At 42.2% G+C, this 26587-nt stretch overlaps 1 protein-coding gene across 1 annotated transcript in view; it reads left to right on the forward strand.

The window, feature by feature from the left end:
* LOC124599264 (adenylyl cyclase-associated protein 1) overlaps positions 1 to 26587 on the forward strand; it is a 183359-nt gene that overhangs the window by 101724 nt on the left and 55048 nt on the right. The window contains exons 2-4 of the mRNA XM_047136063.1: positions 21991 to 22234; positions 22797 to 22992; positions 23177 to 23262. Coding sequence (XP_046992019.1) covers positions 21991 to 22234; positions 22797 to 22992; positions 23177 to 23262 — 526 coding nt within the window. The remainder of the gene's footprint in view (positions 1 to 21990; positions 22235 to 22796; positions 22993 to 23176; positions 23263 to 26587) is intronic.

The raw sequence follows: 26587 nt of genomic DNA on the forward strand, positions 1-26587 counted from the left end.
TCGTTCTTCCCGCGAACCATACGCGACTGGAACAGGAAAGGGAGGTAATGACAGTGACACGTAAAGTGCCCTCCGCCACACACCGTTGGGTGGCTTGCGGAGTATAAATGTAGATGTAGATGACGCCCGATAGTGACCCAGGTGAGTTTCACAGGACCACGCCAGGCGAATTTGGTCGGAAAAACATCAACGTGAATTCACTGTAATGCTCCTCAAACCACTGTAGCAAGTTTCTGGCTCCGAGACACGGATAGTTATACTGCTGAAAGATGACATCGCCGTCGGGGAAGACATCGAGCATGAAGGAATGTAGGTGGTTCGCAGCTATCAGCGTAGTTTCTTGGATTGCTACCGCAGCGCAGGAGAATGTCTCCCACGGCATAATACTGCTCCCGTCAGCCTGCATCTGTGGCGCGCTGCCGGCCGCGGTGGCCGAGCGTTTCTAGGCGCTTCAGTCTGGAACCGCGCGACCACTACGGTCCCAGGTTCGAATCGTGCCTCGGGCATGGATGGGTGTGATGTCCTTAGATTAGTTAGGTTTAAGTAATTCTAGGGGACTGATGACCTCAGATGTTAAGTCCCGTAGTGCAAAGAGCCATTTGTGGCGCGCTGCACGTTTCGAGCCGCCGTTCACCTCGATGACGGCGATTGTCGAGACGACCATCGACCTAGTGTAGCAAAAGTGTGATTGGCCCAAAGAGCAGACACTTTCCATTGTTCTACGGCCGAATCCCGATGGTCCCTTGCCCACTGCAATCACACTTGACGATGTAGTTGGATCAACATGTGAATACTTACGGGTGGTCTACTGCGGAGCTCCATTTTCCGGTGTTGCTCTGAAACATTTGCGCGTGCACCAGCATTGTGCTCTTTCGGCAGAGATGTCTCAGATCACCATCTATCGTTCTTTACAGAGCAGACAAGCTTCCGAACCGCGCGATCTGTGAAGAGTTAGCCCCTAATGGTAGTTTCACTGTCTTTCTAACTCTCTCCGTAGATATTCACGACATAGTACGTGAACATGCGACCAGCTTCGCCGTTTTCAAGATAGTCGTTCACTGGCTCTGCATAATAATAATCTGCCCGTTGTCAAAGTCGCTTATCTCAATGGATTTCCCCATTTGCAGCCCATATCTTGGTTAGGGTGAACCCCCTTCCGTGTCTGCTCTGCTTACATACTTTTGTGTCCTCCCCGATAGCTGAATAGTCAGCGTGACGGAATCCCGTCCTAAGGGGCCCGGGTTCGATTCCCAGCTGGGTCGAGGATTTTCTCCGCTCAGGGACTGGGTGTTATGTTGTCTTCTTCATCATTTGATCCCCTTCCGGCGTGCAGGTCGCCCAATGTGGCGTCGAATGTACCTGCACCAAGGCGGCCGGACCTGCCCCGCCAGGGGCCTCCCGGCCAAAGACGCCAAACGCTCATTTCCGTTTTACATACTTTAGTTACCGCGTCACGTCCCCGCAACGCCCCCAGGCGGCTTCCAACGTCGTAGTGTGCAGTGGTTATAATGTTTTGGCTCATCAGTATATACATCTGCCGAAGTACCTCCTCTGCAATCTGGAATATTCATCAGCATTTTGTATGCAAGCAGTCGCCGCCGCCGCCGCCGCCGCCGCCGTCGTCGTTGTAGTAGTAGTAGTAGTAGTAGTAGTAGTAGTTATCGTAGTTGTCATCTATTGTGATGAGGGTGCAACAGGTAGTCGGACGCGACCTTCCATGGTGATCCATCCCGGCATTTGCCCCAGGTGTTACGAGGAAACCATAGAAAACTTAAATCATTATTGCTGATCGAGGTCAGGGCCTCTATCCTTCCGAACACAAGGCCAATGTGTTTAAAACAATGCAACCTGTATCGATTTATCCATTGCGTACAATACTGGTTCGTTGATTGATACATTCTTGAAAATAAGTTCCAGAATGAGATTATTTAGTAGTTGTATTAGGCTGGTGTTATACTGTTCAAGACTATGACGATAATATTTGGTTTCCATCTTGTGTACCCCACTTCCCATTTGCTTCTATAAAAAATCTGTCATCCATGATAAGTGAGATCTTGAGTCAGTAAAAGGGTAAGACGGTAGTGTTGACCAACGCAGAGGTTTGGTGTGAAGTTCTGCAGGAAAATAAATATTTTATTCGAGGTTACGCATGTAATACGAAACATATTGCTGTTTAAAGGAGAACATTGCAGTTCAGAGAATATGCTCTGTGTTGTCACATGGCGGAAGTTTACCTTGCCTAGTAAGCAAAGCTGGTGAAACATATCGTGAGCGCGGGAGCAATCTCGCCTTGAGTACTGAAGGAAGGAAAAATGCAGAAGCTGGGAGTTCTCAAAAAAGGCAGTCGATGGCAAGTTTTATTAGTGGGTCAGTGCGTTTTATTATTATTATTTACTTGTGTTACATTTTTTGACAAACCCATACTCTGTTACCTAAGTAGACCCCCACCTAGCAAAACGTATTCCATTTCAAATAAGTTTTAGTAATCTCCTAAAGAAATATATTCTGCAATTCTATTCCTTGACAGATTTGATGTTTATTCTTCATTGGTAAATAGAAATTCTGTCCAGGCCTTGTGCTACATCCATGGCTAAAACAATTTACGCAGTAATTATGTAGGTCGTTTTGTGTGTGTAATTGACTTGTCAATCTACTGACGTGGTGCAGTTTAAGTCTTAAACATGTACATATTTTTCCAATGAACGCGATTACTATTTTGATTATTTTTCTTGAGACTATTTTCTGCAGTCTGAAACTTTGTTCATATTTTCTGCGTTTGTTCCACGGGAAAGTATTCAATACTGTTAACTTTTAATTTTGTATGTTATGAATCATGTTCGAAACTTCTAGACTACCAGCAGTGTGCTCTACAAAGCAGGTAGAGGTATGCCACAGGAAGGAGAGTTGCTCACTTTTGGAATGTCGCTTTTGTTTCCACGGAATGACGTATTCTCTCTGAGGACAAATCTGCTGTTGTTATGGCATTCATGTACTGATTTCTTACCTCATTCTAACGTTTTCATGTAGAAGGCACCTCATCGTCTGTTTACCATTCTGATAGCGAGTTGGAGGTTATGACCATCTCACATTCAGGTTTATATTTAAACTTTTCTCATTCGGGTCCCTTTATTATTATTATTATTATTATTATTATTATTATTATTATTATTGTTCTAGTAGTAGTAGTAGTAGTAGTAGTAGTAGTAGTAGTAGTTGTAGTAGTAGTAGTTTTTGTCGTCGTAGTCATCTTCAGTCCAAGACTGCTAGGTGCAGCTCACCACGCTACTGTGTACTGTGCAAGCCTCATGATCTACTAAGTGTTGCAACCTACATCCTTCTAATCTGCTTCAAGTGCCACAAATTTCTTGTCTCCCCAATTCCAGTCAGTACCTCTTCATTAGTTACCCAATCTATCCATCTACCCATCTAATCGTTAGCATTCTTCTGTAGCATCACATTTCAAAAGCGTTCATTCTCTTCTTGTCTGAAACTTTATTAACCACGTTTCGGTTCCATAGATGCGCCACTCCATACAAATACCTCCAGAAAAGTCTTCTATCATTTAAGTCTGTATTCGATTGTGGCAAATTTCTCTTCTTCAGAACTCTTTTCTTGCTATAGCCAGTCTAAATTTTATTTGTTTTTCGTTTTGCAGTTCCTCTACAACGGTTGATACGCAATAAAAGCATTAAACCACTCGTAATGGTGCAGTCAGCTTTCTTATTACGTTTTTCATATGCAGCAGCTAAAGCTATTCAACATTTCATCTGTTGCAAACTAAATAACGGACGGTGATATTTTATTTGGGTATAGTATCATTTCCTAAATAGAGTACCTGGTGAAACTTCTGTGTCTCTAGAATCAAAGTTCAATATTTCAATGAATAACAATATTTACATACCACACAGTCTGCATACAAAATTTACAGCATTTACAGTGGGTCCAGTTGCCAGTGCTGTGAAGTGATTCACTTTAGAAAAAAAGTGTATGATATTTTCTTCTGCTCCCCCTCCCCCACCCCTTTCTGTTCAGTATTTGCTGTATTTGTCCTGCCTGGACAAAATATCGTGACTGTCACCAGTTCAGAGAATGGTTTCTCTTCCCTAAGAATTAAATCTTCCAGGCCCACTGCATTTCATAATTTTCCATCCTGTATATCTTGTTGAAGACTGAAATTTTTGCTACTATGGGTCAAACTCCAACCACAGATGAAGGAATGTTCGTTCAGCTTACAACTTAATGTATAGACTGTGTATTAACAAGTTCAGTATCTACAATACCTATTATTATTATGTGTATTTATACCAACATTTGATATGGATTAACGATGTAGCACTTGCAGCATCAAGCAATAGAATTAAAGATAACTGTTCCATTTATTTCATAGCCGTAGCTATCATGAGCTAGTTCGTACCATATATTTATATGAACAACGCTTTTTAGCCGGCAGTATGTAGTTCACAAATTCGGCATATTTCCGCGCGGGGAAGCAATTTATGCGCTATTGATGCACGGCGTGTGAATAAATTGAAAATGAGTACCGGCGTTTGATTCGCGGTTTCTTCCCGATTAGAACTGTTGCTGGGTTTCTGTTCCCTCATTAGGAAGTCCTTGACACAGAGTTTTTGCCTTTTATGAATCCAGATCGATAAGTGATTAAAACGTCCCACTCGTCTGATCAGGTTTCGTGACAGTTCTCATGACGTGTGTGGAGATAATAGCTCTGTTGGCCGTTATTGTTTTGTTCATCCTGTGCGATTCTGCATAGGTGCAGAGATGCATTGGTTCATTTGTAAAACTGTTACAGTTCTTCTTCTGTTCACCACTTGACGATCGGTACTGGTTATTATTTTCGGGTTAACGTTTCATTGCCATTGCCATCGCCACCTGCCCGTCGTCGCAGTCAGCTTTCACTACAGAGGACTTTACACGCACTGACGCTGTAACCTCGACGTAAAAAGCCGATGCGCTGATGATAGTACGTTTGACATTGATAGTATATAGAGATAGTGGTATAGCGGGTGAATTACATGTTTGCTGTTGCTTCGTTCAACATGGAAATTATGGAGCTATGTAGAGTTTTGTTATGTACATACAAAACCGTTTGAAATATCGGTTGATTCAATGGAGACGCAAATTTTGATGTTTCTCTACCAGTGCCTCACTGTGGTTTGACCGACATTGTCGACTATTGTGTACAAACAACATGGTTCACTTATCTGAACCGTGAAAGATCTTTCACAGAATGTGGCGAGGGTGAACAGTTTGACGAATAAAGAGAAATGTAATTTCTGTGGAATGCAGAAGCGGCAAACAACTAATGCTGATTGTAGGTTTTGACAATAAAAAAAGTAATTGAGCTATTAGAGGTTTTCGTAGTGAAGTCTGGAAGACATATCCATGTATTTAGAAACGAAACGCTGTGTGTGTGTGTGTGTGTGTGTGTGTGTGATACAATGCCAAAAATTTAGGAAAACAGATTTTTCAAACATATCTTCATTTTGTAGCGCACATCTTTCTAAATGGTTTGACATATAATACATATGCTTTAGAGGAAATGTAAGAATGTTTTTCGGTCTTACGTGTCCCAAAGCGAAGTGTCACTCCTGTTCCCACAGCATTCTTCTATCGTACGTCACTCTATTTCGCTCTGTGGAATTCAAACATCTATGTTTTTGTAATGCAAGCCTTCAAATCTGTATTAAGGACAGTGGAAATCAAAATGTCCTGTGGTGCCTCTCCTACTCCCAGTCGGGTAGGCCGGTTTGATATACTATCCCCCTTTAGGAGGGGGGGGGGGGGGGAAGCTCACAATTGATACTGGGTGGGATTATTTGTGACCGAGAGAATAAGAACTCCTTTCTCTTTTGTGCGACATAAAATTAAGTACAGAGAAAATAAAACCTGTAAAGACAAGAGTCAAGCAAGACAGTGCACATTTCTTCAACCCTTCGGTCCCAGCATGTTTTTCTCTCTAATCTTGCTACACGGCGTGCTTTTCTTTCTGCGAAAGAATCTATTACTTCATCAAAGTTCATCGAACGTTTTGTTACTTGATAAATCAAAATGTCGTTGTATAATATTGAAAAATCTGATGATGCGAATAGTATCCAATAATGGTGAGGTTTCTCGATTTGGTTGGTTGGTTTTGGGGAAGGAGACCAGACAGCGTGGTCATCGGTCTCATCGGATTAGGGAAGGATGGGGAAGGAAGTCGGCCGTGCCCTACGTCTATTTTGTCACTGTCTGCTAAATAAAACGGAATAAGCCTTTCAAATATTGCACCAGTTGTAACACAAGCCAAGTAAGCGAATCTGTTTTGGCACAAATGGTCATTTTTATGTATCTCATTTACATAAATAACACGAAACAACATAATTCACGAAATACCAATATCAAATGCATGTTGGGCCTACTACAAGCAAAAAGTTTTATGTTAGGAAATAGTTTCACGTTTCATTCATACGACCTAGTTTCTCAAGCATGAGATCGAAAAGTGTTAGTATGAAATTTTTATATAAATTTGGAATCGTCATATTCTACCATATAATTTGTGTGATGTCCCCGTTTCTTCTCCTCATTCGTTCTAACAGTCAATCTTGTCGTCACTAATTCTATAACTGTTCCTGCCATTGTGAAAACTTTTTCCCCCAGTTAACTTCCCTAACGCTGCCAGAATCATAGATTCAGTTATGCCGCGTTTATTCTGGCAAACATTTTCTGTCAAAATTTCATTTTCTTGGATACACCGAGAAGATAATATGTAATCTTTCATACCTGTTATTCCTGTTAGTCGTTTTTTTCCACTCTGGTATTCCGAATCTGTGGACTTCGCTAGTAATTATAACAATGCTGATCATTATCACACCCAATCAACCACATAAAAAACAGCGATTGGCATTTGTCCGTTTGGGTTTATTCTACTCATTTCCTATAGTCCCGTTCCATGCGGGAAAGTATTTTACTTCTAGATGCGACGGGGCTTCCCCTGGCTGACACATCACATCACATCACATGCACCACTCAACTTATGACTGTACACTATGAACGCATTCAAAAACCAACTTACGACTCGTTCAGAAATCAACTTAGAATTTACTAAAAAATATTCAAAAACCAGCTGGACGCGTTTCAAAATCATATGAATAATCGATAGACCAGTGTGCGCTGGATGTTAGGCGCTTTGTGAAACAAGGTTTTTTCCCTTCAAGAATATGAATTTGGCGCCCCCTGAAATTGCCGCCCGGGACAGATATCCCGGTTTACCCCCCACCCCCGGGCCCTCGTGCGTGCGTGTGTGTGTGTGATATTTTGCTTAGGTTTTAATCTGTGCTCTGAAATTTAGTGAAACAAATAACCCTTCTCAAACCACCAACTTTTTTTAGAATTGGCGTAGCGGAGAAGAATGCAGCAAGCTTCACCGCCCTCAGGTAGTGCCACTCTAGACTAGAGAAATGGGAGCCATAGTTAGTATATCGTGGTGAACATCTGTGCAGCTAAACTGACTCGCAGATGTTTGTAAGTTTTATGGCACAGAAACTGAAACTACATATCAAAGGAGTCGTTAACGACTCCTGCACTGGGCGAGTACATACTTCTGGCGCAAAATAATCGAAGCGCCAGTCGGGGAACAATGGTCATAGTCGTCGTTCGTTCTGTTTATTGCCGGTTAGGGGCTAAGAGCTGAAGGTCAAGAGAAGAGACGGCGAATCCCAAATAACTGATAAGTACTGGCATGAGAAACAGTATCTTATCGTTTCAAGTGGATAATGACGTTTAATTTCCGACCTTTTAAGTCCAGAGACGTTTTCCTGGTTCTGGTGTCGTTAACGGCTGTCCATTTAGTGATCTACTTTCCAATGGCATAGTGAGGAATTAATTTGTCAAAATGGCAGAGTTTCCCAGAAGACACTTTGGTCCGAAACCTTACCTGGCAAAAAAGAACGGCAATGGTTCAAGACGTGAGTATCGCTGCCGACTGCATGCAGCGCTAGAGAGGCTGTATTGGTGCGTCGCCAGTGCACTACACTCTTACAACGTAATTTTAAAACGCTCTGTGTGCCTCCATGTTTGTTGTTGCATCATCAGATTATCTATCCGCGCATTGTAAACTAAATCTTCCCGAGAACAGTCGCGTACGTTTATAAGTGTGCGTTACGCTGCAGTCGCACAGTTCCCTCATCACCATACTAAAGTATTTAACCTGCAGCCAAACAGTAAATCGTCAAATGTCATTTACTACAATTTGAAAAACGATGAATTAATATACGATAAAACTTGTTTTATGCTTTCCGGGTTATTCGTTGTGAAGCCTCTAAATGTTTGACGAGAAAACGAACAATAAGAAATGAAAAAAAGAATTCTGGGAACATAGTATATTTCAACTGCTGTTCAGATGCTGACTGCCGGCACTTCGATTATATGTCTCACAAAGCACGTCTCCTGAAACACAGTGATATGGTCAGTAGCGTTGGGAATGTATTACAACTGTTGGTGTATTTGTGTCCACATAAAATTTATTATATGTATTATGGGCAGCTTATACTTTGTTAGGAGGACTACCGTTATGCTTGTAAGTACGTGACCTGTAGTAATATCCAGTTTAATAATTAGTATGTTTTCCGAATCATCTTGTTGGTCTATAGTTTATACAACTTTCAAGATGTGTAAGAAATAAGGAAGTGTATGATGGTCACAATTTTTTAGCTTAACGTACCCCTGTCTGTAGCTACTTTCTTTCGTAAGCAGGCGTTGATTTGATCTCAGTACAAGACAAAAAGCAAAAGAAAGGGGAAAAAAGTGCGGAGCAGGATGAAAAAGGAAGCAAGATTAGTGTGCTGTAGTATCTCGTCATTTATTCAATGTCCGCGGCTCGTGGACTAGTGGTTAGCGTTGTTGACTCTGGATCACTGGGTCCCGGGCTCGATTCCCGGCCGGATCGGGGATTTTCTCCGCCGACTGGGTGTTTGTGTTGTCATCATCATCTCATCATCATTCGGGAAGTGCCGAGACTGGAAATGGAAAGATTTGGAACTTGTATGGGCACTGATGACCACGATGTTGAGCGCCTCCACAAACCATCACAACCATCATCATCGCTTCTTCTGTCAGTTTTCCCTTGATAACATGCCAAACTATTACAGCTGTAACACTGAAATGCGAAATAAGCGAGCATATAGGAAAAGAAATGGAATTGTGAAATTGTTACCATTATTCATTGCGCCGGCTGTACTCACATTCCATTCCATGTGTCACGTCCATAGCATTTTTGGCACACCACTGGGCCTGATCCGTTGAGAGCGTCCCTATATACATTTTATTCCAAAACTGTTGGATCTCTCTAACACGGGAGGTAGAGAAATCATACCCCTACACACACCCACCCACCCACACACACACACACACACACACACACACACACACACACACACACACACACACACACACAAATTAGAGCGCAGATTGTGATGCCACGGAACATTCACAGCACTGCCACTGAGAGTTTGAACCAGGTCTGCAGGCACGCTCAGCTAGCCTAATGATTAAGGCGGCTGCTCGAACCTTTATTAAACTTGCAAGCAGTCGAATGCGTTAGTTACGAAGAGTGCTTTCAGATCATATCTGTTTTCAAATTAAAAATTTTCGTACTCCTGGTGGGACTCGAACCCACACTCCCAGATTTAGGAGACCGATGCCTTATCCATTAGACCACAGGAAAGCAAGAAATTCTGGTTACAATCCCGGTCCGCCATAGTTTTGTGTTAGCCGAGGTAAATTAGTTTGAAAAACTACCAGAGACAGTCGTTTAATATGATACAGGCAACTGTTGTATTACATGAGCTGCTCGAATGTGCGACCAACTGACATCACTGTGTGTAGAACAAGATGCTGACTGCACGTTCTAAAGACTCTTGGTGTATACCGAACGGCAGTAGTACGATAGAAATTACTGTGGTGGAGTCCTCTTCTGATCCAGTTATGGTTTGATATACGAACTACCTTGTATGTTCACAGTGATGAAATCGAGACAAGAGGCGTCGGGTAACCGCGGCGCCCAACCCGTGGCGCCACCTTACCCCATCTATGGGTTCCCGAACGTGGCTGCCAGACGGCTCTTGCAACACCACATTGCCTTATCGGAACTACGTTACTCATCTGGTACACAGAGACACATACTGCAGCACGTTTGGGTTTGGTAACTTGCTGTCGAGGAGTGCGAAATATCGTTGTCTGTTGAGACAGGAAGGAGATCATGGGGGTCAAATAACTCATGGCCTATTTGCATAGCACGACGTTGAACCGTTCTAGATGAACACAGGCTTTTGTAGTTAATGGATTTTGTTCTGTAGAAACTTGCACATTGTATGCCGCACGTTGTCGTTCGCTAGTCTGAGGCTAGGACAGAGGCTCTAACTTCATAAACCAGCGACCGTGTGGTGGTACTGTACTCCAAACGCACTCCCCCGTTCTCAGTCCCCGGTATTAATTTGAATGAATAACTGCGACACCTGATACGTACGCTTATAAGCTGTTCTCCCCTCCCCATCAAGTATCAAATGGTGAAAATTTGCAACAATGGCAGTTGTAAATGCTGTCTATGCATGCTTAATCGCCATCAACAAACCACAGGACCTTGCATATCCCAGCAGCGCAATATGCGCTTCGAGTCCCATTAGACCAAGGGTTCGCAACCTATGAAATTATCTGAGGGATAAAAACAAAAGGATTCCATTTATGGTGTTTCAGTCACGAAATGAAATTTTTTAAAAGACCATTACTGTTATCACTGTTTTGTAAGAATGTGTTACCGTTTACATAAGTTACCAATAATTACTTTTTTTTCTTTCAAATCCTAGCATTAATGCCTGACACACTGTGGTGGAGGTTCAAGCTTGTAAAGCAAATGTATAAACATCTTCCTCACACACACAGTCCACACGCTACACACAGACAGTGACATTAGTCAAAGACAAAATATTGATAGCCGGAAATCTTCCAATTTCTGAAGGAAGGATTCCAGCAGTCAAGTGATTCATAAACATATAGTGCACACGTTGTAACTTCGTCGATGTTAAACGGGGGTGCTGAATGTGGGTGAAGGAAGTGCTGCTAGGGAAAGGAAGCATGTTTTGTGACAAGTGTCTGCGCTTAGTGTGATAGATAACTTTCTTTTGTGGGAAAGAGTTGCAGGTAGTGCTCGCTGTTCACCGAAAATTCCTACAGCACTGTGTTAAAAAAACTTTTTAGAATGAATCAGCACCAATTATCTCATTGAATCATTAGCTACTAATCATGGGCTACTAAGACACATATAACTACTGAATGCCATTTACCTTTCGTCATTTCAAAAATAAAAGTGTTCAGAGAAATTTATTTTTTGTCTTAAAGTTTATTTTGACGCTAATGTTGATAATGTTTAGGGGGGGGGGGTGTGCACCAGCTAATATCTGATTGCACTCAAGTATGAGCGGCCTCAGAAAGTTGGGAATCACTGCATTAGGCCATGTATGGAAACCCCTAGAGGGCTGTTCGGGGCTCTGCTTTGTGTGCGACCATCGGTCGCCGGTCCCGCCAGCAGAGCTGCTGCCTCCGGCGTCGCCGGGATCACAGCCAGCAGTGCCGAGTGGCGCCCTTACGTCACTTTTAAGAACCTCCGCGCGTTTCGCCATCAGGCTGTTATTTTTCCATTTCACTTGGCACGCTGCGAGCGTCCCGACGAAATATGATCGTACTTCGGTAGCTACAGTTGACAAGTCTACTGGAGCGCGCAAGAGGACATGTGGTATCCAAAGATGGACTCTTCTAATATTTTAACAGGCTATTACTATCGTGATAGGACCGTTTGTTTAACCATTTGCTATGTCCCGTGGGATACTAACAACAGTAACAAAAGCGCTGTAGAGAAGGTATTTAAAGTTTCAATACAGTGGCCTACCTCGAGCACATTTTTCATGAAGACAGTGAACTCCGAAAATGTCAACTGAGGAATACACTAGTGCTCCCTAGAATACTGGTCTTGCAAGGATTATGAGAAGATTAGTTTACCAGTTATCTGTGAACGAACTAGTTTATTTTAAGTGGTTTGTAAACAAAGAATAACATTTTCTGCTGTGCAGTTCTCCGTGATTTGCAGATGAAATTAATTCAGTTCATCTCCCATTCTTCTAGCATGATTATCTGCTGCTCACATTTAACTATTAATATTCAGAACACAAGCGATCCGTGTAAAATTAAATGCTACAAAGAAAGTGTTTTTTTTGTTTTTTTCCTACACAAACTGTTATCAGGATATTCATGAGTGTACTACATAATACCCATATTTACCGAATTTACAAATTGTTGTTGAGTAGCTACAGAATGAGTTCCTTCTTTCTGTATTTCCCATAAATAGTGCGGTGGAAGAACAGTTACCTGTACGCTTTTATTTGACTCAAAAATTCTGTTAATTTTTCCGTCTTCGTGATTATGGGATATTACGATCCAAGAGGCGCCTGAATTCGTGATTGGACGTCTTAGGTGTTTGAAGAAAATAAATGAATAGAAATGAACTCGTACGTGATGAAGAATGATATAGCGGTTGTGACATCTTTGACAACTTCTGTGATTCTTTGTTCATAATTTGAGATCAGAACTTAATCCAAAATCTCACATGTATCCAAACATTAAAAAACAATTCCAAGTTATGACTATGTGTTTTGATAAGATATCGATCGAACCAATATGGAAGTGGTAGGAAACCCAACCTTGCCACGTTTTTACATTGAAAGTTCTGCCAAATTCACCACGGAGACAGTAGCGCGAGGAGCCGGATGCATTTCGTGCACAGCCCGTTCTGAGTTATTTACTCTTCCGAGCTTTATCCAGATCACTGCAGACGAATACAGAAATAATCCGCTGACGCCCGATTTGTTTCCCCGTTAGTGTAAAACCGAACTCGCACTTCACTGCCAGCGAGCTCATTTCCAACAATATAGTGACTCATTACAAAAAATATGCTATTACAAATAGATTTTTACAATCGCTGCAATTTGTATGAGAAACGCAAATAGCCGCGAACAAATTTTCCGCCGCCAGAGGTACCTTGTAACTACAGTTACGTTGCCTACCGCGAAAAGTTAAACACCCGAAAGGGGAGGAGGAAGAGAAAAGAAACTTCAAAATTTGAAGGGTACGTGATGTTACTTCAGTTATTACAAAATAGAGTCAAATTTACTAAGAACTTGGCAGTATGATCCAACTTGTCAGTATGAAGTTGCACTCCCCCTGACCTAAATGTCTGCACTGGTTCATTTGGTAAACCGTTGTATCATCTCTTTTTGTGAGGAGTCGACAGAAAGGACAGATGGTTTGGATTCCATGTTAACAGTAGGCCTCCTTTCCCCGATTGGATAACAGGGGTAAGTTAGGGACATGCAGGTCCCGTAAGTGGCGTCCAACTGAAAGACTTGCACCAAGCCATTGATACACAGGAAATTATTATTATTATTATTATTATTATTATTATCGTTATCGTCTCTTTAGGCAAGCTGGCCCACAACTTTTGTACCTCGTCCTTGATTCTGGCACTGGGACGGAGTTGGCGTTACAATTGGTCCCACACATGTTCTGTCGGATACAGATCTGGCCTGGGAGTGCCTCATCATCATGCAGACAGTTCATAGTTCCTTACCGCGTGTGGAAAATCATTGTCCTGCTAAAAAATGGCACTACGATTCTGTCGCGTGGGAGGAAACACATGAGGATGCAGGATGTCCGTGGCGTACCGTAACGTAACGTAACGTATCGCTGTGCCGTCAAAGTTCCCTCAGTCACTACCAGCCATGACTCTCACTACCAGCCATGACTCGAGTCTTGCCTGATGGTTCCCCGCACCGCTTTGCCATTCCAAAACACTGGAAGAACGGCACCTCTCTCTAGGTTGCTGTATGTTCGCCGACGATAGTCATCCGCAGTAGTACAGAACCGCTTTTCATCGCTGAACACATTGCGACACCATTCACTATTTCGTGCTTCCCGGTCAAAATCTCACTTCAAAAGCAGCCGTTTGTATCGTGGTATTAGTGGCAGCCTACACATGCGACATTAATTCCCTTAGTATGGCTTTGCTAGCCCCGACCGATGTTGCAGGGAGTCCATTACTTGCCAGGCGCAGAAGTGAAGGGGTCACTACGATGTGCTTGGTGCCCAATACGGCGATCGTCCCTCGTAATGGTCAAACTTGATCAACCAGAAACATGACAATGTGTGTGCCTGACATCAGGTTCCCTTGCAGTCCAACATCGGGCTATTGCCTTATCTGAATGCCCCACAAACGTGGATGTTGCACAATTCTGCCAGCCGGCCAAATGAAAACCTGCAGTGAGGTCTCTTTCAAAGTGCGTCAGGTGCTGATACCACACTAACACGAGTACGCGGCATCTCCGTGTCCTTGACAGTGATAACATCTAACGCTGTTCACACCCCTTATACAGGGTGTTACAAAAAGGTACGGCCAAACTTTCAGGAAACATTCCTCACACACAAATAAAGAAAAGCTGTTATGTGGACATGTGTCCGGAAACGCATAATTTCCATGTTAGAACTCATTTTAGTTTCGTCAGTATGTACCGTACTGCGTCGATTCACCGCCAGTTGGCCCAATTGAAGGAAGGTAAAGTTGACTTCGGTGCTTGTGCTGACATGCGACTCATTGCTCTACAGTACTAGTATCAAGCACATCAGTACGTAGCATCAACAGGTTAGTGTTTATCACGAACGTGGTTTTGCAGTCAGTGCAATGTTTACAAATGCAGAGTTGGCAGATGCCCATTTGATGTATGGGTTAGCACAGGGCAATAGCCGTGGCGCGGTACGTTTGTATCGTGACAGATTTCCAGAACGAAGGTGTCCCGACGGGAAGACGTTCGAAGCAATTGATCGGAGTCTTAGGGAGCACGGAACATTCTAGCCTATGACTCGCGACTGGGAAAGACCTATAACGACGAGGATACCTGCAATGGACGAGGCAATTCTTCGTGCAGTTGACGATAACCCTAATATCAGCGTCAGAGAAGTTGCTGCTGTACAAGGTAACGTTGACCACGTAACTGTATGGAGAGTGCTACGGGAGAACCAGTTGTTTCCGTACCATGTACAGCGTGTGCAGGCACTATCAGCAGCTGATTGGCCTCCACGGGTACACTTCTGCGAATGGTTCATCCAACAATATGCCAGTCCTCATTTCAGTACAAATGTTCTCTTTGCGTTGAGGCTTCATTCCAACGTGATCAAATTGTAAATTTTCACAATCAACATGTGTGGGCTGACGAGAATCCGCACGCAATTGTGCAATCACGTCATCAACACAGATTTTCTGTGAACGTTTGGGCAGGCATTGTTGATGATGTCTTGACTGGGCCCCATGTACTTCCACCTACGCTCAAAGGAGCACGTTATCATGATTTCATACGGGATACTCTACCTGTCCTGCTAGAACATGTGCCTTTACAAGTACGACACAACATGTGGTTCATGCACGATGGAGCTCCTGCACATTTCAGTCGAAGTGTTCGTACGCTTCTCAACAACAGATTCGGTGACCGATGGATTGGTAGAGGCGGACCAATTCCATGGCCTCCACGCTCTCCTGACCTCAACCCTCTTGACTTTCATTTATGGGGGCATTTGAAAGCTCTTGTCTACGCAACCCCGGTACCAAATGTAGAGACTCTTCGTGCTCATGTTGAGGACGGCTGTGATACAATACGCCATTCTCCAGGGCTGCATCAGCGCATCAGGGATTCCATGCGACGGAGGGTGGATGCATGTATCCTCGCTAACGGAGGGCGTTTTGAACATTTCCTGTAACAAAGTGTTTGAAGTCACGCTGGTACGTTCTGTTGCTGTGTGCTTCCATTCCATGATTAATGTGATTTGAAGAGAAGTAATAAAATGAGCTCTAACATGGAAAGTAAGCGTTTCCGGACACATGCCCACATTACATAATTTCTTTCTTTGTGTGTCAGGAATGTTTCCTGAAAGTTTGGCCGTACCTTTTTGTAACACCCTGTATATTCTACCGGAACCTGGTAACAACACTAAACATGACCAACACTTATGCACTATGGTAGCCGTTCTACCCTTCACAGAGAATTGCACTTCTAATCCTTTACACACCCGGCGATGTTGTTTACTTGTTTGCAGTTACATTGACATCCGACCATATCCATTGGATGCTTCAGGTAGTGTATATAGAAACTGAGCTCTGCATTATTTGTAGGTTAATTAAAAGCGATGCACGTGACATGCATTGCGCAGAGGAATTTTGTTCTCAGGCGGTGCGGTGTCGAATCAAAGGATATAACTTTTATCATATGCCGCCGGTTTACCCTTCGAAATTTCACTTTCCGAATAGATCTGCAAGGTAAAAGTGTCTCCGCCGTATTTAGTCATTACTTATAAAGCTAGTGCATTCGTGAAGTCTTTTCTAAGTTACCATTTCCAAGTTGCTTAATAGGAGAGTCTGTAATCTTACACCTGTTACACACTAAAATTGTTTCTTATTGTCTTGATGAGGAGAATAAGTAGGTTTTAACAATGGAAAATACCAGAAAGTCCATAAGAGTAAGTTTTCATTACTGTAGTAAGCTGCTGCGAAAAAATCGTAAAATTTCCGTGTTAAGAAGTAATGAATAAGGCGTAGAAGAAAGGTGCAGTGTCCGGTCTGCTTATTGGTACATTGCGTGTATTAATCTGTATCATTCTCGTTTACAGCAACGTGATCAGTGTTCTTTATATTAATGTGAGGACTTACATAGGGTTGTTCAAGGAATAAAGAGTTTTGTATTTTGTAAACGCATTTAGCGAATTTCAGAAACAGCAGCGGCGCTTAACTGGTCGTGTGTGCTAAAGAAGTAACTACTTCACGGTAAAAGTATGTAGGCAATAGCTCTAGTGGCTGTACCGCATGACAGGCCGATTGCACTAGCGCACACCCCAAGTTGGAACCTGAATTGCGTTTACCGCAGCATCAAGTATCTTCCCAGCGTACCACTGTTGTGAAGACTGCAGTTTAATTGAGGAACTGACATTACCTGACTGTTTTCGTATGTCGGTGTTTAAGAACTACATACTTACGAGATTGTCCAGTTACAAGACATACGAGTCATTCCCTGACAAAGGAAAGAAATAAGCCTATAAGAAATTCGCCATGGGATGACTACTTTATTTCATGGGGATGCTTCATCTCTCTGTTAAGTTTTAAGCCATGCAGTTTCAGTGTGACAGTGACTCGACAGAAGACGGCTTTTATCTAGAAAATCTTATTGAAATATGTTCAAAGAAAATTTTAAGTTGCAGATACCTTTTGGAAATATCAGCTTTTCGAGGTGGCATTTATACTTCATAACTAGGCTGCTTACCGAAGGGACCTAAGCAAAAACTCCATGGAAAACAGTCGACTGTTGTGTTGATACGCGTTGATAATGTGTCACGCAACGCGCAGAATCGAACCCGACACATTTACGTCAGAAGGCAGGGGTGTTGCCCCTAGATCAAGCGATATGCTGTGTGGAGACGCGGCGAGGTGGGCTCAAATCGCCGTATTGCTGTCCTGATTTCGTTTCTCCATGATTGCGTTAAGTCGCTACATGCAAATTCTGGTGTGCTTCCTATCTAATTTCATCATCCTTGCCATGTCAATTTAGTGCTCCACTTCTGTTAAATTCGATGAGACTTTAAACACTGAAGCAAGGGATTCCATACTACCAAAACTCTTCTTTGAAGCAGACGTAGAGGATGATTTCGGATCCTTAAGCTCGTAAAACGGAGGAGGAGTAAGTGTTAATGGCACGTAACCAAACCTCTTTAGCTTTGCTGATGACGTAGTACTGTTTGCCTGCCTCTGGTGCGAATAAATTTCCCCAACGAACGGAACAACTTAATAGAGCAAATTTTAAAGTAGACATGAAAGTTAATTACAATGAGACTAAAAATATCGATAAGAAAATAGTAAAACTCAACATTAAAGTCCCAGAAGCTGTTGGTGAGTTTTTGCATTTAAGGCAGTTGAAGACAGTTGGATGGACAGAATTTGAAGAAAAAAAAAGAAAAGAAACGAGCCACTTATTTATCTGAAAAGGAATCATTGTGTATGGGTGGTTTTGACATAAATGGAGTTGAAGCGTGGAAATTTAATGCAAAAACCGTTAAAAAATCGGGATTTCTCAGGGAGCAATGGAGAGACGTATGGGTGTTGCTAAGAGACTCAGGAAAACAAAGATGTGCAACAAGGAACACTCAGAAGTGTAATACGTAATTATTTGTGACTGTGTTGGAAATGAAATGGGAGTGGGCGAGACATTTAGCCAGACCAACGGTGACAGGCAGTTGTTTAGCTTCAAACAGGTAGAAACATCCCGAGACGACGACCTAGCAAGGCGGTGTTAGGAAACATGTAGTAGCGGACATGATGCATAAAACGGAAGACTGTAACATATGGATTCTAGAGGCGGACTTATCCAGCAATGAATGTCGAATGTCGCACGTCTGATGACGATTAATCTTTAATTATGGCTCTCTTACTCCAGTTACCTATACTGTGCACCAACAATTTAGCGCAGAATCCGAACAACGGTACAGCTTAGAATATGGTCAGGGGTGAAATCAGTGGTAAGTGATAGAAAAAGTAACTCAGCATCGTGTGAGGTTTGAATCCCAGGAGTTTGGGTTTGTAGTTTGGCATCCTAAGCCAACTAGCCACGTCGTACTAGGCAGTACGAATTTAAGTACGTCGCTGGTGGGAGACAGTTCCTACGCCTATTAAAGAGAAAAACAGTGTAAAAATGGACAGGTAAATGGAGTAGATGGGGAGTAGAAGTGACAATAAGAAGATAACACTTTAGGGAATACTCACACAGAGATCACGCAAACTCTTAAATGGTGTATTACAAAAATTACGCGTTATGTATCGATACTAATGTTGGTGGTGGAACACCCAAAATGCCAACGGGCAACGCGATGTGACCATTCTAAACACATTTGCCGTATTAGGAGGCGCTGCAGAAGACTGTAGAGTCGCGCTGGAGAGAACCAGGGCTCGGATCCATGTCTTACCAGCTTGATCAGGGACTTCCTTGCTTTCTCAAAATCAGTTTTACTGATAGAAGAATGATAATTGGAAAAGGATCGTGGACAATTTCTTTCCCCAGTTTTGCCCAGCGCTAGATAACGCCTCGCTTCTGATCACGTCGAGGGGAGCTATGTTCTTTCATTTTCGCTGCAGTGATCATTTATTGCATGATCACAGCTTCTAGTATTAACAGTTGCCAGTGCTGTGACGTCTGCAATTATGGCTGAACAGACATCGTCAGTTCCTATCAATCTTTCCCAATTGAATGTGAATCTTTGTGGACTTCTGTTCCAGCTTGATGAGTCGAGCGTAGAAGTACCGTCGCATCCCAGCACTCAAGCAGTGACGCCATTCAGGACCCATTCTGGCGAGTTCCTGGTAGTAGCTGTTTTTCGGTAGTTGCAGCTGATAAGTCTGTTTTTATGTTTTTATCTCCAGCTCATACCTGGAGGAGCCCTTGAATTTAAACCTTGAGCGTCCCACTGGTCTCTCTCCGCGCGCAGCCTTCTAGAGAATTATATCATGCAGTAAGCTGCTCGGGTCCGTTCCGTGAAATTGTTACAGCCAGCAGCATCAGCTGAGTCTCGTACTGGCTGGGATACTACTGCACTGTGCCTTCTACAAAAATGTTTCGTCATTCATCTGATACTGTCTATCTAAGAAACTCGTAAAATATTCCGCAAGCATCAGATGTAGAAAGCAGTTAGTTATCATTCCAGGTCGGTGTTAGTAATCTTCGCTTCCGCTGCGTACCATGAACACAGTCCATGTTGTGAGAAGTATGGTGGAAATTGTGAGTCACACTCGGGTAAAGAGTTCCGCCGGCCGGTGTGGCCGTGCGGTTCTAGGCGCTTCAGTCTGGAACCGCGTGACCGCTACGGTCGCAGGTTCGAATCCTGCCTCGGGCATGGATGTGTGTGATGTCCTTAGGTTAGTTAGGTTTAAGTATTTCTAAGTTCTAGGGGACTGATGACCACAGATGTTAAGTCCCATAGTGCTCAGAGCCATTAAAGAGCTCCCATTGTACTAGATCGTCCGATGCGCATATCGATATGCCTCTTGCTAGAGAGGCAATACTGCAGCCAAAATAACGGAAATTATTAACCGCTTGGAATGGTGAATGATATTGGGAGGTTGATCTACATCAGTATCCATAGAAATTGTCGTTTTAATTGACGCATATCGCGAATAGTTGGCAGGTATGAAGGAGTATCGTGATTAACAACTTGTTGGTAACGTTAAAGAGAAAATATTGGGAAGCCACCCGTCTTTCTTTAAATGCTAATGTACCCTGACGCCGCAGTCGTTAAATCCAAGACAGTGAAGGACGTGTGGATAGTTGCTCTTTTACCTATGGGAGAAGTCATGCGGAAAAAGACGGGTTGCTTCCTCCTCCTGTCCCGTGTAGATAGACTAGCATAGTCAAAGGGTGAAACAAGGAAAATTTAGCAATCGATGTATCATTGTCGTTGTCGGGCTAGGGATGCGTATCGCGTGTGGTCTTGCCGGGAGCCGTTCGAGATCGCGTGGGCGTGTGCACGGCGTTTGCGCACAGCTAACGGCAGTCTTCACCACCGCCTTAAAATATCTCGCGGTAAGGTGCGTGAATCAGTGGCGAGCGGGTGCAGCCTGCTGCCGTCGGCGCGCGCCGCTCGCGGTTCAGTCAGTACAGCGCCGGCTGCCCGTGGGCGTGCTGCGAGCTTCTTCGTGGGTGAGTCCTCCCGTTGTGTCGTGTGTTCTATTTGCGCCGTACTATGACGTCATCTGGCGTTTTCCTCTTATTTTCCACATTTTCATCATCTATGGTTCTACCTTGTATTTCTTTGGTAGATGAGTTCACAATCAGCTGGAATATGATCTCGCAGCGGCCAACCCGCCGAAGAGTTCGTGTCGTGTGACCGAAATTCTGTCTGTGGTCGTCCATGCAAGATCATCAGTGTCTCCATCTCACGATGAATTATGGCGAGGACTTCACGTCATTGATATTTATTAGCCCGTGCGACTCTTCTGATGCTTATTCGCCTTCTGTGTACCTCAGTATTTCCGGTTAGATTAAAAAAAAAAAAAAAAAAAAAAAAAAAAAAAAAAAAAAACGTTCCCAGCTGCATCACGTAGCGTTTGAGAAATGCGACCGCGCGATGTGAGCTACACCAGGTTAACGAAGAGTTTACTGCCAACATCATTACGTTGTCAAATAATTATTAGAAATTCCCGCGAAGCACAGCGTTGTATGCTGCACAGTTCCGCGTTATAAACCGACACTTTTGTTTGGCGCAACATCGTACGCAAGTGACTGAACAGAAATTTATAAAACTGACTATGATCTTTGAAGAAATCTTGCACAGCTGGAGCCGACGTATCATTCGTTGCGCAACGTCAGTACCGGCGTGAGTCATGGTGTGTGTATTCGGGTCAGACATCTGCCAGGTGCGGCCTGTGCGAGATCCGTACTGCAAATCTCCGTTCATTGCACGGAGCCCGATGTCACGCGAATATACGTATACCTGTTAGCCAACAAGCCACAGTAATCATAACACATCTGACAGCATTTAACGACATATTATTGCAGGTGTCTTTCTTAGCCTAATTCAAAAGCAATTAGCCCGAGATTTTAGCCATCGTCATGGTGATTGGTGAACAATACAATACCGGGAAAGTCTGAAGAATCACAGCACACTACTTTCTGGACATGACCTGCATGACCCCTGTTTAACTAGGCCTAATTCATTACATTTCTTTCAAGATCTATGTGCTGACCTAATGTAAAAAGAACAACAAGAAAATAATTAACAGTGTGTAACTCTCAGTCGCGTATATGTTTAAAATATATGGACTCTGAAACTTACAGTGATTTATGTACGCTCTCTTTTCTGTTTACACAGGTGAAGCAGACGGTCGCCCCTCCTCTGCCGAATTCGAAGTACTGATAAATCGTTTGGAGAAAGTAACGACACGCCTAGAGAAAACAGTTGAAGTTGCTGAATCTGCCCTCAACCTCCGTGCCAACATGAGTGTTGCAGGATATAATGACATAATACAAGGGGCTTTGGCTTCCTATTTGAAGCTTTCGGGGCAGATAGGTGGTGATGTTGCCTCGCACGCTAACCTTGTCAGCCAGGCATTTCAGTAAGTATAAATATTCATTTGCATTGCAATTGTTGTTGTCTGTACAGTCACTTTCTTCACAAATCGTATTTCCTAAAGCTTTCCAACATTAAAATGTACTGTAATTAAATTCACACGTTCTTAGCCCAGAGTTTATTGTTAATATATATACTGCTTACAGTGGGCAGCATACAATCACCTGTAAAAGTGAATTATTTTACTAGCCTGTAAACTACTGTCTTAAATTACACTGTAGGAAATACTGCAACCACCCCCAAGTGTGGAAGATTGCGGTATTTCCTACAGAGTAATTTATGAAAACAGCCATGGTCTTCTCCACTCAAATGGATAAAACTACCTTTTTTAATACACTTTACAAATTATCATCTTCTCCTGCTGATGCTGATAAAGATAATAGTATTGAACAAAGAATCCCCCCAAAATGAAAAATACTAATTGTATCTATTTTATTGACACTGGTTGACAGAGATCTACTTAATTAGTATCATCAGATTTTGAAATTGTAGAACAGAGATTTGTAGCAAACATTTCAGTATGATTTACTTTTTATTTTATTTTGCAGGGCCCAGTTACAATATTTGACAAATGCTGCTCAGTCAAAAGAACCTAATCAGATGCAAAATATAGAGCTTCTGAAACCAACATCTACTCACATTCAGGCTATTCAGGAGTACCGTGAGAAACACAGAGATTCTCCTCACTTCTTCCACCTGAGTGCAGTTAGTGAGAGTATTGCTGCTTTAGGATGGGTTACTGTCGTACGTAAACTTTCCTTATAAATGTGTATTTTCCTGACGAGACACCATATAAAGTTTCTGACTTTCATGCTTTGATTATTTGCCTTAAAATTCAGTGGCAACCATTTCCGTTTTGAATTACAAAACAAAATAATTTCTTTTTAGAATACATTTTATTTAAATATGCAATACTTTGTGTTAACAGAGCCCAGCACCTTCGCCATACATCAAGGAGATGAATGATGCATCACAATTTTATTCAAACAGGGTACTGAAGGAATGGAGAGAAAAGTAAGTGTTTAGTACTTTCGAGATATTGCATGATGATACACATGCAATTAGAATTTTTAAAAACTATTTGTATAACTATTTCAAGATACATTGAGCAGTTATCCAGCTAAGCAAACTGTGTTGTAGATGAACATTGAAAAATTTTGAGCCTGCATCTTTGCTAACATCTTAAGTTTGAGTTCATTTTTCTCATAAATGAAATTAGTTCCATTAATAGTAAAATAAGAAAAAAAAACTAACAAATATAAGAGTGCTATTGGTGAGGTTTTATGGAGATTCTTTCTTAGCTACTCTTTTATGAGTCATATATACCTATGAAGTTTTAAATGAAATGGTTCAATAAAGCATATTTTTTTGCATTATTCTTCTGAAGTAATAAAATAGGATCAGAGGGTGTTCTAGTTAAATGCAGGCACATGGAACCATACTCTGAAAATGACTGTAAAATGCAAGACTGTGAGTTCTTCCTATTTTACCGCATATTATTAGGGTTTCCTCCAGTTCCATTGATATATGCAGCAGGGAAGAGAGACTGCTTAAATGCATCTGCATGCCCTGTAGCTAGTCTGTTGTTGTCTTTGCAGTCCCTATGGGAGCATTCCTTACATGGTTGTAGTATATTCCTAGATTCCTCTCTTAATACTGGTTCTTGAATATTTGAAAGTAAGATTTTGTGGATCAGTTGACATGTAGTCTTCAAGTATCTGCTAGCTCGTTTTTCAGCATATGTGCAGCTATTTGTGTCACCTTTTTTGTATACTTTCATTATCACCTGTTAATTCTTTTTGGTATGAGTCCTAAACACCTTGACAGTATTCGTGGATGAATCACGCATGTGTTTTTGTAGGCTATCTCCTTTGTGGACTACATTTTCCTAGTGTCACATATCAATGATCCGAAATGTGACAATTGCTTCATTTATGATTAAGCCTGTGTGATCATTTCATTTCAAATACTCGCATATTGTTACATCGAGGTATTTGCAAGAGCTAACTGGTCATAAATTTTTGTGTTTTTGAAATACACAGTTTTACATTTCTGGGGATGTAAAGCAAGTTGCCAATCTTTGCACAACTTTGAAATCTTATGAAGATCTGACTGGATATTTGTGCCACTTTCCCAGGTAGTACTTCTTCATTATAGACAACTGCATTATCTGCAGAAATCTTAAGATTACTTATTAATCTCTCATGTCAGGTCATTAATATACAAGATGAACAGTATGAGCCCCAACACAGTTTTTTTTTTGGGAAATGCATGCAGTTACTGTACTTCTGTCAACTACTCACTTTCCAGGATAACATGCTGTATTTTTCGTACCAGTAAGTCCTCAATTCAGTCTCAAATTTCATATGAAACTCCATATAATACTACTTTCGCTAATAAGCTTTGGTGCAGTACTGAGACAAATGCTTTACTACAGAAGTCAAGAAATACCCCATCCAGCTCACTGTTGTGAGTCACAGCTCTGGCATTCAGGATGTTGTTTGGAAAAAAAAAAAGTACAAATTGGTTTTCACATAACCGATGTTTTTGAAATCCATACTGTTTGGTACGGAGTACGTGTTTCTGTTAGAATTATCTCATTATGTTTGAGTTCATGAATCCAGGATACCACAATAGATGGTTGTCAAAGATTTGGACAGTAGGTTTATGAATTAGTTCTGCTACCCTACTCGTCGACAGATGTATTGTGTGTTCTCTTTCAACTGCTAGACACAGTTTTCTGTTCAAGGGACCTACAGCATATTATGGTTAAAAGAGAACTTACCTCTGTGGCAAATTCTGGTAAGAATCTAACATCGATTCCATCAGTTTGGATTTTATGAGAGGTCCTAAAATAAGATTCGTGCAAGTCAAATCACTTGATAAATTCCATTTGATTTCTGGATCTGTTCAACTACAAAGCTTCCTCGAAAAAACCTTAAGCAGTTAACACCCAAAAACTGATTTTGTGTTATAAAGGGAGAAGAACCTGTGTAACACCGCATATTTAAATGCAGGAGGATTGTTGCCACAGACAGCCACTTACTACAATAAGCTGGCAGAGCATTGTGTCATTGCACACATTTAGGTCCTGCAGATGGTCAGCGAGCGGACAGTTACTGAAATGAACATGCAGCATGTGTGATATCTGTGGAAGGCACACAATAAAAAAGTCACTTTGGCATGTCGAAATATTGGTCATCCGACCAGGCTGGACACATCTATGAGTCGTGGAGTCAGCATCCGCAGTAGTTTCAGCTTCTGCCACAGGGCTGATTTGACTCCACTGTTTGCCTGACAGGACCACCTGCTAGGGACCCCAGTCATAGCATTGATAGGCTGAGGTTCAAACCGAGCCACTTAGTGCCCACTAGTGCCAGACCTACCCGCCACCCAGGGTCACTTAATGCGAGCCTGGCTATGCCACCTCACACTGCAACTGAGTCATCACCACCATCAGGTTGAGTATGCAGGCTTTGCAAGGTCCCTGCACTGCTGTGCTTAGCTAGACATGGCTACATTTGGCTGCTTTGTGCACTGACGACCCACCTCCCCAATCCTCATTTCATGTGGGCATGAGCCTCCTGTGAACACTTTCGGAACATGAATAAATGCTGCTACTGGGCAATGAACTGCTTGTGACTTACCCGCAACCCACCATCCTCCACTGGAGAACACCCGTTACACCTAATATAAAATTTACTGGTTCTCTGAAGCTAGTTTGAGCTTAGAGTCTTGAATTTTTGTTTTATGAACGTTGCACTCACTAACAAACTCTTGTACAAACTTTAAGAAAGTAATTTGACATATGAACCCAACATAAACTGCTGTTGAAGAGGTAAACTAAATGGAACATGATATGAGAGTTGTAATATGTGCAGAACACATCATTCAGCCACAGTATCAGACTTCATAAGAACTGAGTTTATATTCCAATCATACACCTTTCAACATTTCTGTAGAGCAAAATGGCTGAAAAGTGGGATGTGGTGTAAATATTGCACTAAATAAGTACCTACAGTGCAGTCAATGCAAAGGATATTCCATACCAGAAGTTGGTGCCAAAAAATTTTAAATGTCACTCCTTCCTTTGTTAAAAGAGAGAAATTGCTATACAAAATTATTTGTTCAGTGTTGTAGAGTGGATCATAGAGAATTACTTTTTATTCTTTACTCAGTAATTATGTCTAACAATGCTCCTCTTCATTTTACTATTTATAGTTTGAGGTAGTGCAGTCTGTTACTAAGTGAGATGAAGTAAAATTAAAGATAATGGACAATTGTGCAAATTCCACCTGGCTATCATGGTAACGGTTTTCTGTGGTTTATCCTTATCTAA

The sequence above is a fragment of the Schistocerca americana genome, chromosome 1, assembly GCF_021461395.2.
Source record: "Schistocerca americana isolate TAMUIC-IGC-003095 chromosome 1, iqSchAmer2.1, whole genome shotgun sequence".
In the NCBI taxonomy this organism is placed as follows: Eukaryota; Metazoa; Arthropoda; class Insecta; order Orthoptera; family Acrididae; genus Schistocerca; species Schistocerca americana.